This window comes from Ornithorhynchus anatinus, chromosome 1, assembly GCF_004115215.2.
Source record: "Ornithorhynchus anatinus isolate Pmale09 chromosome 1, mOrnAna1.pri.v4, whole genome shotgun sequence".
Lineage (NCBI taxonomy): Eukaryota > Metazoa > Chordata > Mammalia > Monotremata > Ornithorhynchidae > Ornithorhynchus > Ornithorhynchus anatinus.
This window is the reverse complement of record NC_041728.1, coordinates 81,761,175-81,774,177: the sequence shown is the minus strand read 5'-3', so window position 1 is coordinate 81,774,177 and position 13,003 is coordinate 81,761,175. Positions and strand designations below refer to the sequence as shown.

The window sequence follows — 13,003 nt, the reverse complement described above, 5'->3', positions numbered from 1 at the left end:
AGTTCCAAGATTGCAGTAAAATTATTTGTATTAGCTCACAGATGTTAAAATATATTTGTTAAACAATATTTTAAGACTATTTTCTCTTGTATTGATATAAGGTTAGAAAACACACCTAGTAATATTACTATATTTCTGTATGCATATACAAGTGCATATATATAAATGTGTGTCATAAATATATATATATATATTTCCCCCCATACATGTACACACTTAATTTTCAGTGTTTGGTTTCTATTTAGTTCTGTGGACTTATCTATTTGTGAATTCACTAGAGGGCAGTGGTAAGCAATGAATGCTGTCCGCGTTTTTTTGAATATCAGGGTGTCCAAACAAGCAGCAGTCAAAAGATGGCATGAAAAAAAGCAAATGACTCTGAAAGCTTTTATCATACACTGTTTTGCAAAATGTGAATATCTAGTGTATTAAATTAAATATTCATTAAAATCGTATGGCACTTTGATATTAGAGCTGCCTTTTTAGTAGCCAGTAGGTTGTCTTGTAAACAAGAAAAAGTAATTCCAAAAGATGAGAATTCTCTTGGTTTTTAGCCACTCCTCAAGCAACAATTAAACCGGTAAGAGTTATTTAGAAAAGGCATTATTTTGTGGGCCTGCATTGCAGTAAGCCAAAAAAAACCAAAAAAAAAAAAAGTGAGTTGAATTCTGAAGATTAGGTTAGTTTTAGAGAAATAGATTCTAGAGACTGTCAAAATGTTTTCAGTGGTATCACCAAGATTATAGTTTTGGGAACAGGGAATAGGTCCACAGTGCTAAGATCCTGTTTTTTATTAATTTTTTTTTGCAGTACATGAAACCATTTTTAATTATAAAGAGATGACTTTAAAAGTCTTAGGTGAGATGGATTCTGAATGATTGTTACAAAATAACATCAATGATATTTATTGAGCACTTGTAGTGTGTAGAGAACTGCACTGAGGTGATTGTGAGAGGAAAAACAGACATCTTCCCTGCACATAATACATGTATAGTCTAGAGATACCAGTTAATATTCTACTAGATAGCTTCTTAAATCCAAATGGGTATTTTTCTCATGACATCTCTCATAGTTTATATTGTTAGAATGAGACTGATGTACATTTAAGGAAGGGCCTCATTGAGCTTGTTTGCCAAGTTTATACATTTATGTTTCCTTTTCAGTCACTCTTAAATAACAACTGCTTGTCATCTTATGTTATCTTATTACTTTTCTTCCTAGTAAGCCTTGTTATCAGAAAAATAGATCAACTTGATTTGTATGTTTCCCAGTAAAATAACACAAAAATACTTAACACATGAGTTGATAGCCACAAAAGCCAAAGCCCATAAGTGAACTTCCCTCTTTGGAATGTTGTAAAATATCTTTTCCTTTGGAACAGATGTGCTCAACACTGTAGCCAGATGGGATGAGAATGGGATTAGGAAATCCAGGTTCTCGTCTCCGCTCCACCACTTGCATGCTGTGTCTCCTTGGGCAAGTTGTTTAACTTCCTGTGCCTCAGTTTTTTTCTTTTGTAAGATGAGGATAGAATTCTTCCTTGCTCTTATACTGTGAGCTCTGTGTGCAACAGGGACTTTGTCCAATCTCTCATTTATGTATCCGACTTGTAACACAATGTTAGCGTATTGTATGTATTTTATAAATACAATCATTATTCAACACTTGAAATAATAATTTAAGGATCCGAATTGAAATCCTGAAAAGCATCTTTGTTTTGAATCTTAGAGCTACTTTCTATTCACCCACCCCTTTTTATATCAAAATAACCTTTCTTTATTCAGTAAATTGCTTTTATACTCAGTGCCTTTGTTAGTCTTGGCTTTCAGCTACAATCTGAAAATTATATGAGCTAGTAAAATCTCCTTTTTAAAGACTTTGCCACCAAGTGTTAAGAAGCAGCCTAATGGAAAGAGCAAGGACCTGGGTTCTAGTCCCAGCTTTGCCAATTTGCTGTGTGACCTTGGGGAAGTTATTTAACTTCTCTGTGCCTGTTTTCTCAGCTGTAAAATGGGGATTCAATTTCTGTCCTCCCTCCTATTTAGTCTGTGAGCCCCATGCATGGCACGGACTGTGTCTGACCTAATTAACTTGTACCTATGCTAGCTTTTTGAACAGTGTTTGATGCATAGCAGGGGCTTACAAATACCATTAAAAGTACCTTCCTCAGCTTATAATAATGGAACTATGTCTCAAAACAACCATAATGGTTATCTTAATGGTTAAACCATATTAACTTCCATAAGTAAACAAATGCAATTTAACTCACTTCTGCCAAGAAATCATTTTATACTGTGTGGTAACATCTGAATTTCAGTAGAAGCAATGGTAATGGCATTTGAGTGCCCACATTGGAAGTATAAAACAAAAAACTGACATTCTGTGACCACTAGGAGCTAATACTTTAATGGAGAAGACAGAAAAATATATCTATAGAAAAATGAAGAAAATTGAATGAACATCAGTATTGAAGGTGATTAGTGATTGAAAATATGTACAAAAGGGCTAAAGGTTGATATGTGGGCAAGCAAGGGAAAAACCCTTCAAAAAGCTTGAAAATAGTTGTTTTAGGAGGAAGGCATGCTTTTTCCTCCTATGAGGAAAACCTCAACTTCTGGCTTGTCTTGCAGCTACCTTTCTGCTTCTCATGTGCCACATTCTTTCAACTCATATGACTCATGATACTCAAGAATTTCCTTCTGTCAATTTCCTTCTCTCGCAACACACAAGTAGTGGACAGGAGATCAACCAACACCTCACTATCCAGTATAAAACTGAATGAATAGCATCAACCACTGCCCCCCTCAATTCCTTTCCCTAGTTTGTCAAGCCTTCTTTAAGATTTGCTGTCAAACCCACTTTCTTGGATGCTGAACTCTTTTTGCACTTGCCAATTTGCCAGCTCTCCTCTGGTGAAGCCTATTGAACACATACCAAAATATAGGATTTCTTCTTCCAACTTGTCTGCTGCTTGGATATTAGTACCTAGTCAGCATCCCATAAATAGTTTAACCAGAACACAATTTTATAGAATGAAAATCCTGTAATGAAAAAACTGCAGCACAAAACTGTATATACAGGCATTTAGATTCAGCCCTAATTTCCACATGTTATATGGAAGCTAGTCAATTATTAATAGGTCCCTTCTCTAACTGTAGATTTCACTATATTTTCTCTTCCAGACTATTTGAAAATTTTTAGATAAAATTAATCCTGGGGATAACCTCTAAGAAATTCTTCCTTTAGACACTTCCAACCTGAGAAGGGACTGTGTATCCCTACTCTTTTTTCATAGTTTTCTGTGCAAGACAGAATATCTCCTCCAAATCCCTGACTCAGTTTCTTTAAAAAAAAAAAAAATACAAAAAAACTTTGGTGTGGAACCTTAAGAGGTTCTTCCAGGACCAAAGATATGTCCTAAGATGTTCTTAGCAAGAAGAGGGCTGTTACAAGCTAATTTTGCTGGGTTGTAGTTCTCAAGGTCACTTCTGCCATTAGTAATCTTAGGGTACTATAGCCTGAATTTTTTCACTAACTTTCCTTATTGAGAGGACACTTTGGGAGATTCAGAATGCTTCTTTGGAGTTATACAGTTAGTTATTCATTCAACCATATTTATTGAGTGCTTGCTGTGTTCAGAGCATCAGAGCACTATACTAAGTACTTGGAATGTACAATTTAGCAACAGATAGAGACAACCCATGTCCAACAATGGGCTCACAGTCTAGAAGGGGGAGACAGACAGCAAAACAAGTAGGCATCAATACCATCAAAATAGAAAAATAGATAATCATTAATAAAAGAGTAATAAATATATACAAATATACACAAGTGCTGTGGGGAGAGGAAGGAGGTACAGCAGTGGGAGGGAGTAGGTGGAATGGGGAGAGGAGGAGGGGTAGTGGGAAAGGGAGGGCTCAGTCTGGGAAGGCCTCGTGGAGGAGGTGAGCTCTCAGTAGGGCTTTGAAGAAGGAAAGAGAGTGAGTTTGGATGTGAGGAGAGAAGACATTCCAGGTCAGTGGTAGGATGTGGGCCAGGAGTTTAGAACGAAGCCCAATAAGGAGGTTAGCATGAGGAGCAGTGGAAAGAGCCCGGGCTTTGGAGTCAGAGGTCATGAGTTTGAATCCCAGACCTGCCCCTTGTCAGCTGTGTGACTGTGGGCAAGTCACTTAACTTCTCTGTGCCTCAGTTACCTCATCTGTAAAATGGGGATTAAGATTGTGAGCCCCACGTGGGACATCCTGATTCCCCTGTGTCTACCCCAGTGCTTAGAACAGTGCTCGACACATAGTAAGCGCTTAACAAATACCAACATTATTATTACTAGGAGTGGAGTGTTCAGGCTGGGCTGTAGAAGGAGAAAAGGAGGTGAGGCAGAAGGGGGCAAGGTGATGGTGAGCATTGAAGCCAAAAATGAAGAGTTTTTGCTTCATGCGAAAGTTTTATAGGTAACCACTGGAGGTTTTTGAAGAGGGGAGTGTCATGCCCAGAGTGTTTCTGTAGGAAGATGATCCAGGCAGCGGAGTGAAGTATAAATTGAAGTGGGGAGAGACAGGAGGATGGGAAATCACAGAGGAGCCTGATGAATAATGTAGTTGGGATATGATGAGAGTTTGTACCAGCAAGGTAGCGGTTTGGATGGAGAGTAAAGGGCGGATCTTGTCCAGCCTAGCTACTCCAATCAATAAATGGATATGAGCTCACAAAATACATTAGGAATGTAGGTCCCTTTAATTACATACCCATGCTCCACTATGATACATTCCTAAATCAACTACTTTAAATGATGAATTGTAAGAATATGCTTTTCTACTGTATTCTGTTAATATCACGGGGGAAAGATAAAGCATTTAATAGTGATTTTAATGATTTTAACATGATATATGAAGTCTTGGTTACCTATTGTCATAGACCACTAGGTCCTTTCTGCATATTTAGCACACCTCTTTGCATTTTCTAGAAGTTAAACACGTCTCAAAAAAGGAGCTTCTCTAAGGTCAATAATGAGCCTTAGTAATGGCAATATTCTCAATTGTATGACAAAATCAAGCTTTATATAATGTGAAATTGTACTTTGCTTTCAAGGTATAGTATTCATTGTCTACCAAGGACAGCTTTCTCTACATTGAATGTGAAGTTCAGAAAGAACATATTCTTGGCTGTGGTAATCATAAAGGATATTTTGTAAATTATTTCAAAGAAGCATTTAAAGCAGAAGTTTGCTTCTTGTTTCAGGCTTATGGTATGTCAGCCTTGCCTCTAAGTTTGATAAAGGGTACCAGAAATGCTGCATATGAGCGCTTGGAAAACACTGAAGATATTGAAGAAGTGGAGCAAAACATTCAGAGGATTAAATCAAAGGTGATATATATATTTTTTTTGGTACAATGGGGGGAAATAACCCATATATCTTTGAATTTCCAATTGAAATGAATCGAGTAGCTGTTTAAATATTTCTTTAATCAGTGGTAGTCTTTGGCTTTTCTAGAATCAAACTTGTAAATTCTTTCATCTTTTCAAGCCTATTTCTCATAACTTGAAGGCTGCATCATTTTATGTGGACTTGGTTAAACTAATGTTTTTGTCTGTCTTTTTTCCCAGTAGAATAAGTCTTCCTCTCCAGTATTATGAGTAGAGACAAAGACTATGGACCTATGTATTTTAGTTAAGAACTCAATGAGTCAAAATGTTGGATTCAAATATCTAATTCTTTTAATAGTAAATGAGGTATAGAATAAGTTGAATTCTGACCATTCACCCCAAAACCCAAATTCAGAGGTCCTTTAATAATGGTTGTCTAACTTCAATATGGTTTAGTGTAAATTAATATGTACTAAAACTGGCTTTTACAAAAGAAAGCTTGAAATTTATACATAAAATGGGTGCATACAGAGACTGGGAAAGAGTGAACTGCTTCATTATTCACAAATTTTAAGTGGCACACTCTCTGGTCACTTTATTACAGTACTTGACTATCAGTCACACTAGCTCTTATAGAACAAATGGTTGGTCCAGTTACTTCTCATAGATATCATAATATAATCTGGATATCTTTCAGGGTTAGCCATCTCCTAAATATGGAATGAAAGAACAAAGCTATTTGGCTTTCTGCTGTCTAGACTCTAAACTAGTTATGAGCAGCGAACATGTCTGCTAATTCTGTTGTTCTGTAATAATAATAAAAATGATGGTATTTGTTAAACCATTACTATGTGCCAAGGACTGTTCTAAGCACTGAGGTAGGTACAGAGTAATCAGGTTGTCCCACATGGGTCTCAGTCTTAATCCCCATTTTACAGATGACGTAACTGGCACAGAGAAGTCAAGTGACTTGCCCAAGGTCACACAGCAGACAAGTAGCAGATCCCGGATTAGAACCCACGACCTCTGATTTCCAAGCCCAGGCTCTTTCCACTAAGCCACACTGCTTCTCTCCTACAGTACTCTGCCCACAAGTGCTCAATAAATACCAATAATTGATTTCTGCTCTACCCTGCCTCCTATTTTGGAATGAGTATAGAAGCAGCATGATTTAGGGGAAAAGAATACAGGCTTGGGGTTCGGACGTGGGTTCTAATCCCAGATCCTCCCCTTGGCTGTTATGTGATCTCAGACCAGTCACTTAACACTCTTTGTCTGTGTCCTCATCTGTAAAATGAGGATTAGGTACCTATTCTCCTTCCCCTTAGATTCTGAGGTCCATAAGGCAAAGGGACTCTCTGATCTGATTTGCATTGTTGTCCCCAGTGCTTAATACCATACTTGGTAAATAAGTACTTAACAAATACCATCTTAAAATAAAGAACATTTTGGACTCAGATTGAAAACTGCTACAATAAGAGTGGAGCAAAAAGTGTATTTCTAGTCAGAGCATGTCTGGGGACCAGATGGAGGGCTTTTTTTTGTTTTTTGTGCATGAAGTCCTAGCGAGTGGGGTTCAGCAGCCATTTTCTATGACCCTGGTCTTGAAAAATATGAGATACCTGGTAAATGCCATCTGGCGATTGACCCCTGCATCTAAACCTACCTGTAAATCACTCTTGTTGCCCTTGGATTGCTTTGCCTGTGCAGATGTTTGAGCTATGCCAAACAGCACAGATGTTTTTCTTTATTGAGATTTGCCTAGTGTATATTGAGGTACACTAAGTGTATAGTTATCACTGACCAGAACTCTTCTAGATTGGTAACTACTACAAAAGTAAACTTTTCATTTTACCGTTAATGTATCTCCAAAATTCTACACTTTACTATTCTCCATTATTTTCTGCAGAACAAAGATGGTCGTCCGCTGGCTACAAAGGATAGACATGCCTTACGACAACTTGAAGAAAAGCTGAGAACCCTGAAAAGAAGAGATAGGCACCTGGAATTCATAGAAAAGAGCTGCTGGACAAAATTTTGTGGGTTCTTGCGTCCTCTGAAGGTACAATGTAGTTATAAAACTTCTATAATTAATCTCAGCCATACTAAATGAAGATTACCTATTATATATGCAGAATAGCATTATGTCAATGTACTGTCAGTACCAACATCCTATTTACACCCATCTATTGTATCCATAAACACCTGTCATGTTGTGTGACTCTGTGCCCGTTGTGGCTGAAGATGCCTTTTTTTAGTCATGGTACATATGTGAATAGGTGTATGTGGGATCCACAGTCCCAACTGTGTGTATATATATTTGCACATACAATGACTACCTCTCTTTGAATTTACATTATTATGGCATTTGTTAAGCACTTTCTATGTGCCAAATACTGTTCTAAGCATTGATGCTGTGGCACATCTTGCCTTTGTCTCCTTGTCTCACAGATATGAAGCTTCTGCTCAGAGTCACTCCTTTCTTGATTGCAGGGATGGGCTATCTGTGACGTGTTTCCACCAAGATTTAGGATTGCTCTACATGTTTTTGAAATCCTTGCTTTTCCACATTAGCTCACCCAACAGCAGCTATTTAGGTATAGTCTTGTTGTCCACTTTGCTCATGTGTCCCACCCAGTGTTGTTGAGGCTGATTCTATCTAGTTGTGATCCAGTCTTGACATTTGATGTTGAATAAAACTTGTAAATGACACTCATGGGACTATTCAAGGAGTTAGAAATGGCATTTGAGAATGGTCCAGTTTGGACAGCATTAACTAGATCTCTGAAGATCTACAGATCTCTACAGATCCCTGTAGATTTTCAGTTTGGTTAAGAGCCTAATACCCAAGTACTTCCAGTGCACTCTGACATTCTCCCATTTGATTTGCTGGCCTTTTTTTATTCCTTTGTTGGCTGGTTAACTTGGCACCATTAGCCACCATAAAGCCTAGGTAATGAGTCCTGTGACAGAATTCTGTTGGTGATATGTAGAATTTTGGTTTGTATGCAGCTTTCCTACTGCAGGTTGATACATAAACTTAATTCTCTTTAGATTTATGGTTGATCCCTAACTTTTGCTTAATTCAGTATGTCAGTTAACAATCATATGTATGCACTCCTAAAGTACAATCATCTATGTTCAACTATTAATGAATAATTGTCAAGATTTTGGATTGTGAAATCTTTTCTTGAATCTGTATCCATGTATCTTGCTGGCTACAAAAGATAGACATGCCTTAGCATAACTTGAAGAAAAGCTAACACTAAAAAGGCAGCAACAACCAATCCATGTGTAGGACAGGGACTTAATTCAATCTCATGGTCTATTTTAGAGTTCAGTGCGAGGTAAATGTGTAGTCAGTGCCATAATGATGGTTGTGTGGAGTAGATACATGTGTGGGTAGAGATGCAGTGTATAAATTTTACAAAATTAGTATTAAGTGTTAAGTAACAATTTGGGAGAAATATTTTTAAAGAAATGGTAAAACCAAAATTTCAGAAACCTTTGGTGCTTACAGGATATGCTGAATTAGGGAATTCATGCTTATTAATCTGCCTGAAATACTATCTTACTCTTAATTATGGTCATGATTTTTATGCCTCTTAATTCTCTCAAATGAAAAACCTTTCAATCTAGAGCACATCTCAAAGTGAACAAAATAAATCAATTGATCAAATCGTTGACAGTGGATTTGCTTTAAAAATTTATTTAAGCAACTGACCAGCTTTCATACATATTTTAAATAAGATTTTTGGTCTTGTATATAACCTAAGGACTTACCATGAGCCAACTACTGTGCTAGGTGTCTGGGAAGATATGTTTCCTTTTTAATGGATTTTCCAGGATATTAGAGGAATAGTATTATCTTGCCATATTGGAAAGGCAGCAACAACCAATCCTCAAACTGTGAAAGTAATTTCATTAAGAAACAAGGTAGTTTGTACTTAGTTATGGAATAGTTTTTACAAGCTATTCAATTTTTTACTGTTAAACTACAGTCTCATCATAAAATACTGGAATATGCAGTGAACTCATTCACCATTAGACTTGAAAGATAAGAACTTACTTGCTTTTCTACCCATACATTTTTTTCAATTAAGATATACTTGTTGAAAGAAAGAAAAATATTATTCATACCTATGTAGAACAGCTGCAGCTATTAAAAACCTGGCATTTCACTTGAAGAGCTTTTGAACAATGAAGTTGTTTAAATTATTTCTTAGAAATGTCCTCAAAGTTTAAACTATTCATTCATTCAATTGTATTGAGCACTTAACTCTGTGCAGAGCACTGTACTAAGCACTTGGAATGTACAATTCGGCAACGAATAGAGACAATCCCTGCCCAACAACAGCTCACAGTCTAAACAGGGGAGACAGACAACAAAACGAAACAAGTAGGCAGGTGTCAATACTATCAAGATAAATAGAATCATAGCTGTATACACATCATTAATAAAATAGAGTAACAAATAATATATACAAATATATACAAATATGCACAGGTACTGTGGGGAGGTGAGGGGGAAGACAGAGGGAGGGAGTAGGAGGAATGGGGAGGAGAGAATGGGCAGAGGGAAAAGGAGGCTCAGTCTGGGAAGGCCTCCGGGAGGAGGTGAGCTCTCAGGGCTTTGAAGATGGGAAGAGAGTTAGTTTGGAGGATGTGAGGAGGGAGGGCATTCCAGATCAGCTGTAGGATGTGGGCCAGGGGTCAACGGCAGCACAGGTGAGAATGAGGCACTGTGAGGAGGTTAGCGGCAGAGGAGCAGTGTCTATGTGGTGGGCTATAGAAGGAGAGAAGGGAGGTGAGGTAGGAGGGGCTCAGGTGATGGAGAGCTTTGAAGTCGAGTGAGGAGTTTTTTATTCATGCTAAGGTTGATAGGCAACTACTGGAGGTTTTGAAGAGGGAGGTGACGTGCCCAGAGCGTTTCTGTAGAAAGATAATCTGGGCAGCAGAATGAAGAAAAGACTGGAGCAGGGAGAGACAGCAGGATGGGAGATCAGAAAGGAGGCTGATGCAATAATCCAGTTAGGTTATTATGAGAGCTTGTACCAGCAAGGTAGCAGTTTAGATGGAGAAGAAAGGGCGGATCTTGGTGATGTTTGTGTTCATGGATTAAGAGATACTATTATAGTAGGGTTTCCAGCAATCCTCCATTCATAAAGCCATTCTAGAACCAGAATCTTAGCAGATTCTTATCTTATACTGAGAAATGAGGAAATATGCAAGTCTGTGTGTTTTTTATAATATGTGGTAAGTTTATAAAAATATTTTCAAGTAGGGTCTCTTCTGACCTGGTACATTTACGGCAATGATTTGGTTTTCCTTTGTCATGAAATTCTTATTCACTTTGTGTGATTGCCTTTGGATTTGATTGCAAACTCCTTGTGTTTAGAGAACACTTTTTACTTTTTCTATTTTTCTCAAACATCTACCAAACTCAGAAGCTTTTGTTTCTTATCAAAAGCCACTAGTCATAGCTAAATCAGGTAATGACCGAAGTTGTGATTTTATCATCAACTCAGTTGTAAAGAGGAAAAAAAAATCCCAAGATGAGGCGAACAAGTTAACATTTAGAACCACCAAGTTTCAAAACTGCAAGAACTAAGTTTGGTGGCCTGATTAACAGAGATCACACATGACTTCTTCAGCCATAAAGCTGGCTGAAGCTGCTTGGGAAAGTGGCTGGGCGAAAGGAAAGGTTTAGTCTAAAATTTCCCCAAGTTAACTTACCACAGCTCTGGGTTAACTCCAGGTATATCGTTACTAAAGAGACATGTTTTATTCAATCGATCATTTGTATTTTCTGAGCACTTTAATACAGTTCTCTGCACATAGTAAGTGCTTGTGAGACTAGAATACAAGAGTTGGTAGACATGTTCCCTGCCTACAGGGAGTTTATAGTCTAGAGGGGGAGACAGACGTTAAAATAAGTTAGATACATCCTTAGGTGCTGTGTGGATGAGTATGGGTGTGAATAAATCAAATCCAAGATGAAGAAAGAAGAGGGAGTAAGGGAAATAACAACAACAACAATAATAATATTGTACTTAAGTGCTTACTATATGCCTAGCACTGCGGTGGATGCAAATTAATCAGGTTGGACACAGTCCCTGCCCCACACTGAGCTCACCCTTAATCCCCCCTGCCCTTTTTCTTTCTTTACACGAACGAGGTAACTGAGGCATAGAGAAGTTAAGTGACTTGCCCAAGGTCACGCAGCAGACAAGTGATGAAACTGGGATTAGAACCCATGACCGTCTGAGTCTTTGGCCCATGCGCTATCCACTATACCATACAGCTTCTCAGGAAGAGAGCTTTGTGGGGGAAGACCTTTTTCAGGATACGTAACTTTTTTTAATAAGGCTTTGAAGGTAGGGAGTGATCACCTGTCAGATATAAAGGGGGAAGAGGTTCCAGTCCAGAGGCAGGATGTGGGTGAGAGGTCAGAGGCGAGATAGGCAAGATTGAGGTATAGTGAATAGATTGCTATATTAGGGAAGTGAATGTGCTCATGGATAGTCGTAAGAAGTAAGGGACGTTGAGGTGACAAGCTGATTGAGTGCTTTAAAACTGATGGTAAGGAGTTTGTTTTTGGAGGTGGATGGCTAAAAACGAGTAGGGAAACGTGGACTAAATCTTTTCCTAAAAAACCAATCTGGGCAGGAGAGTGATGAAGGATGGCAATGAAGAGAGGCAGGGAGGTCAGCAAGGAGACTGATATAGTAGTCAAGACGGGATGAGTGTTTGGATGAGTGTTCCCCTCTTCCTCAGTTCCCTCTCCCCCCGGCCCCTGTCCCACAACACTTGTGTAGCTATGTACCTATCTATAATTCTGTTCATATTAATGCCTGTTTGCTTGTTTTCAGCATTTAGAACAGTGCACATAGTAAACTTAACAAATACCATCATTATTATTATTATTGATGTGTATATAAATTCCATTTATTCTAGACTGAAAGCCCATTTTGAGCAGGGATTGTCTCTATTGCTGAATTGTACTTTCCAAGCACTTAGTACAGTACTTTGCACACAGTAAATGCTCAAAAAATGTGATTGAATAATGAATGAATTAACATGGTAGTGGTTGGGATAAAGAGGAAAGGGTGGATTTTAATGACATTGTGATGGTGGACCCAATAGGATTTGTCTATAGATTGAATATGTGGGTTGAATGAGAAATGTGTAGAGGATGATGATGGTAATGGTCTTTGTTAAGGGCGTATTATGTGCCAAACACTGTTCTAGGTGCTGACACCAAGGTTATGGGCCTGAGAGATAGGGAGGATGGTGGTGCTATCTACAGTGATGGGAAAGTCAAGGGGAGGAGAGGGTTTATCACATGAAACTTCTGTCAGGGTCTTGGGCTCACAGGAAGCTCCAACTGCCAACACCTGTTCACCACAGGCTCCTCAAGAGAATTCACCCCCTTCATCAGGAGGGTGGGACTTTTCCACTATTGGTAAGAGAACCAGTCTCCTCTCACATTGCTTCATTAGCTTCTGGAAAGTGTAGGTGAAACCAGCACCTTTGGGTCACGGTGTTTGAAGTCCAAGCTTCTGCTTCTAAGTCTTTACAGGTTTGTTTAGAAGCAATTTTAAAACACCCCTTTCCAGATGTGACCTTGCTGTAATTTAGT

At 38.3% G+C, this 13,003-nt stretch overlaps 1 protein-coding gene across 2 annotated transcripts in view; it reads left to right on the top strand.

Moving 5' to 3' along the window:
• LMBRD1 (LMBR1 domain containing 1) overlaps window positions 1-13,003 on the top strand; it is a 128,035-nt gene that overhangs the window by 57,899 nt on the left and 57,133 nt on the right. For both annotated transcript variants that reach the window (XM_029066607.2, XM_029066599.2), the window contains exons 8-9: window positions 5,236-5,361; window positions 7,271-7,423. In XM_029066607.2, the coding sequence (XP_028922440.1) occupies window positions 5,236-5,361; window positions 7,271-7,423 (279 nt within the window). The remainder of the gene's footprint in view (window positions 1-5,235; window positions 5,362-7,270; window positions 7,424-13,003) is intronic.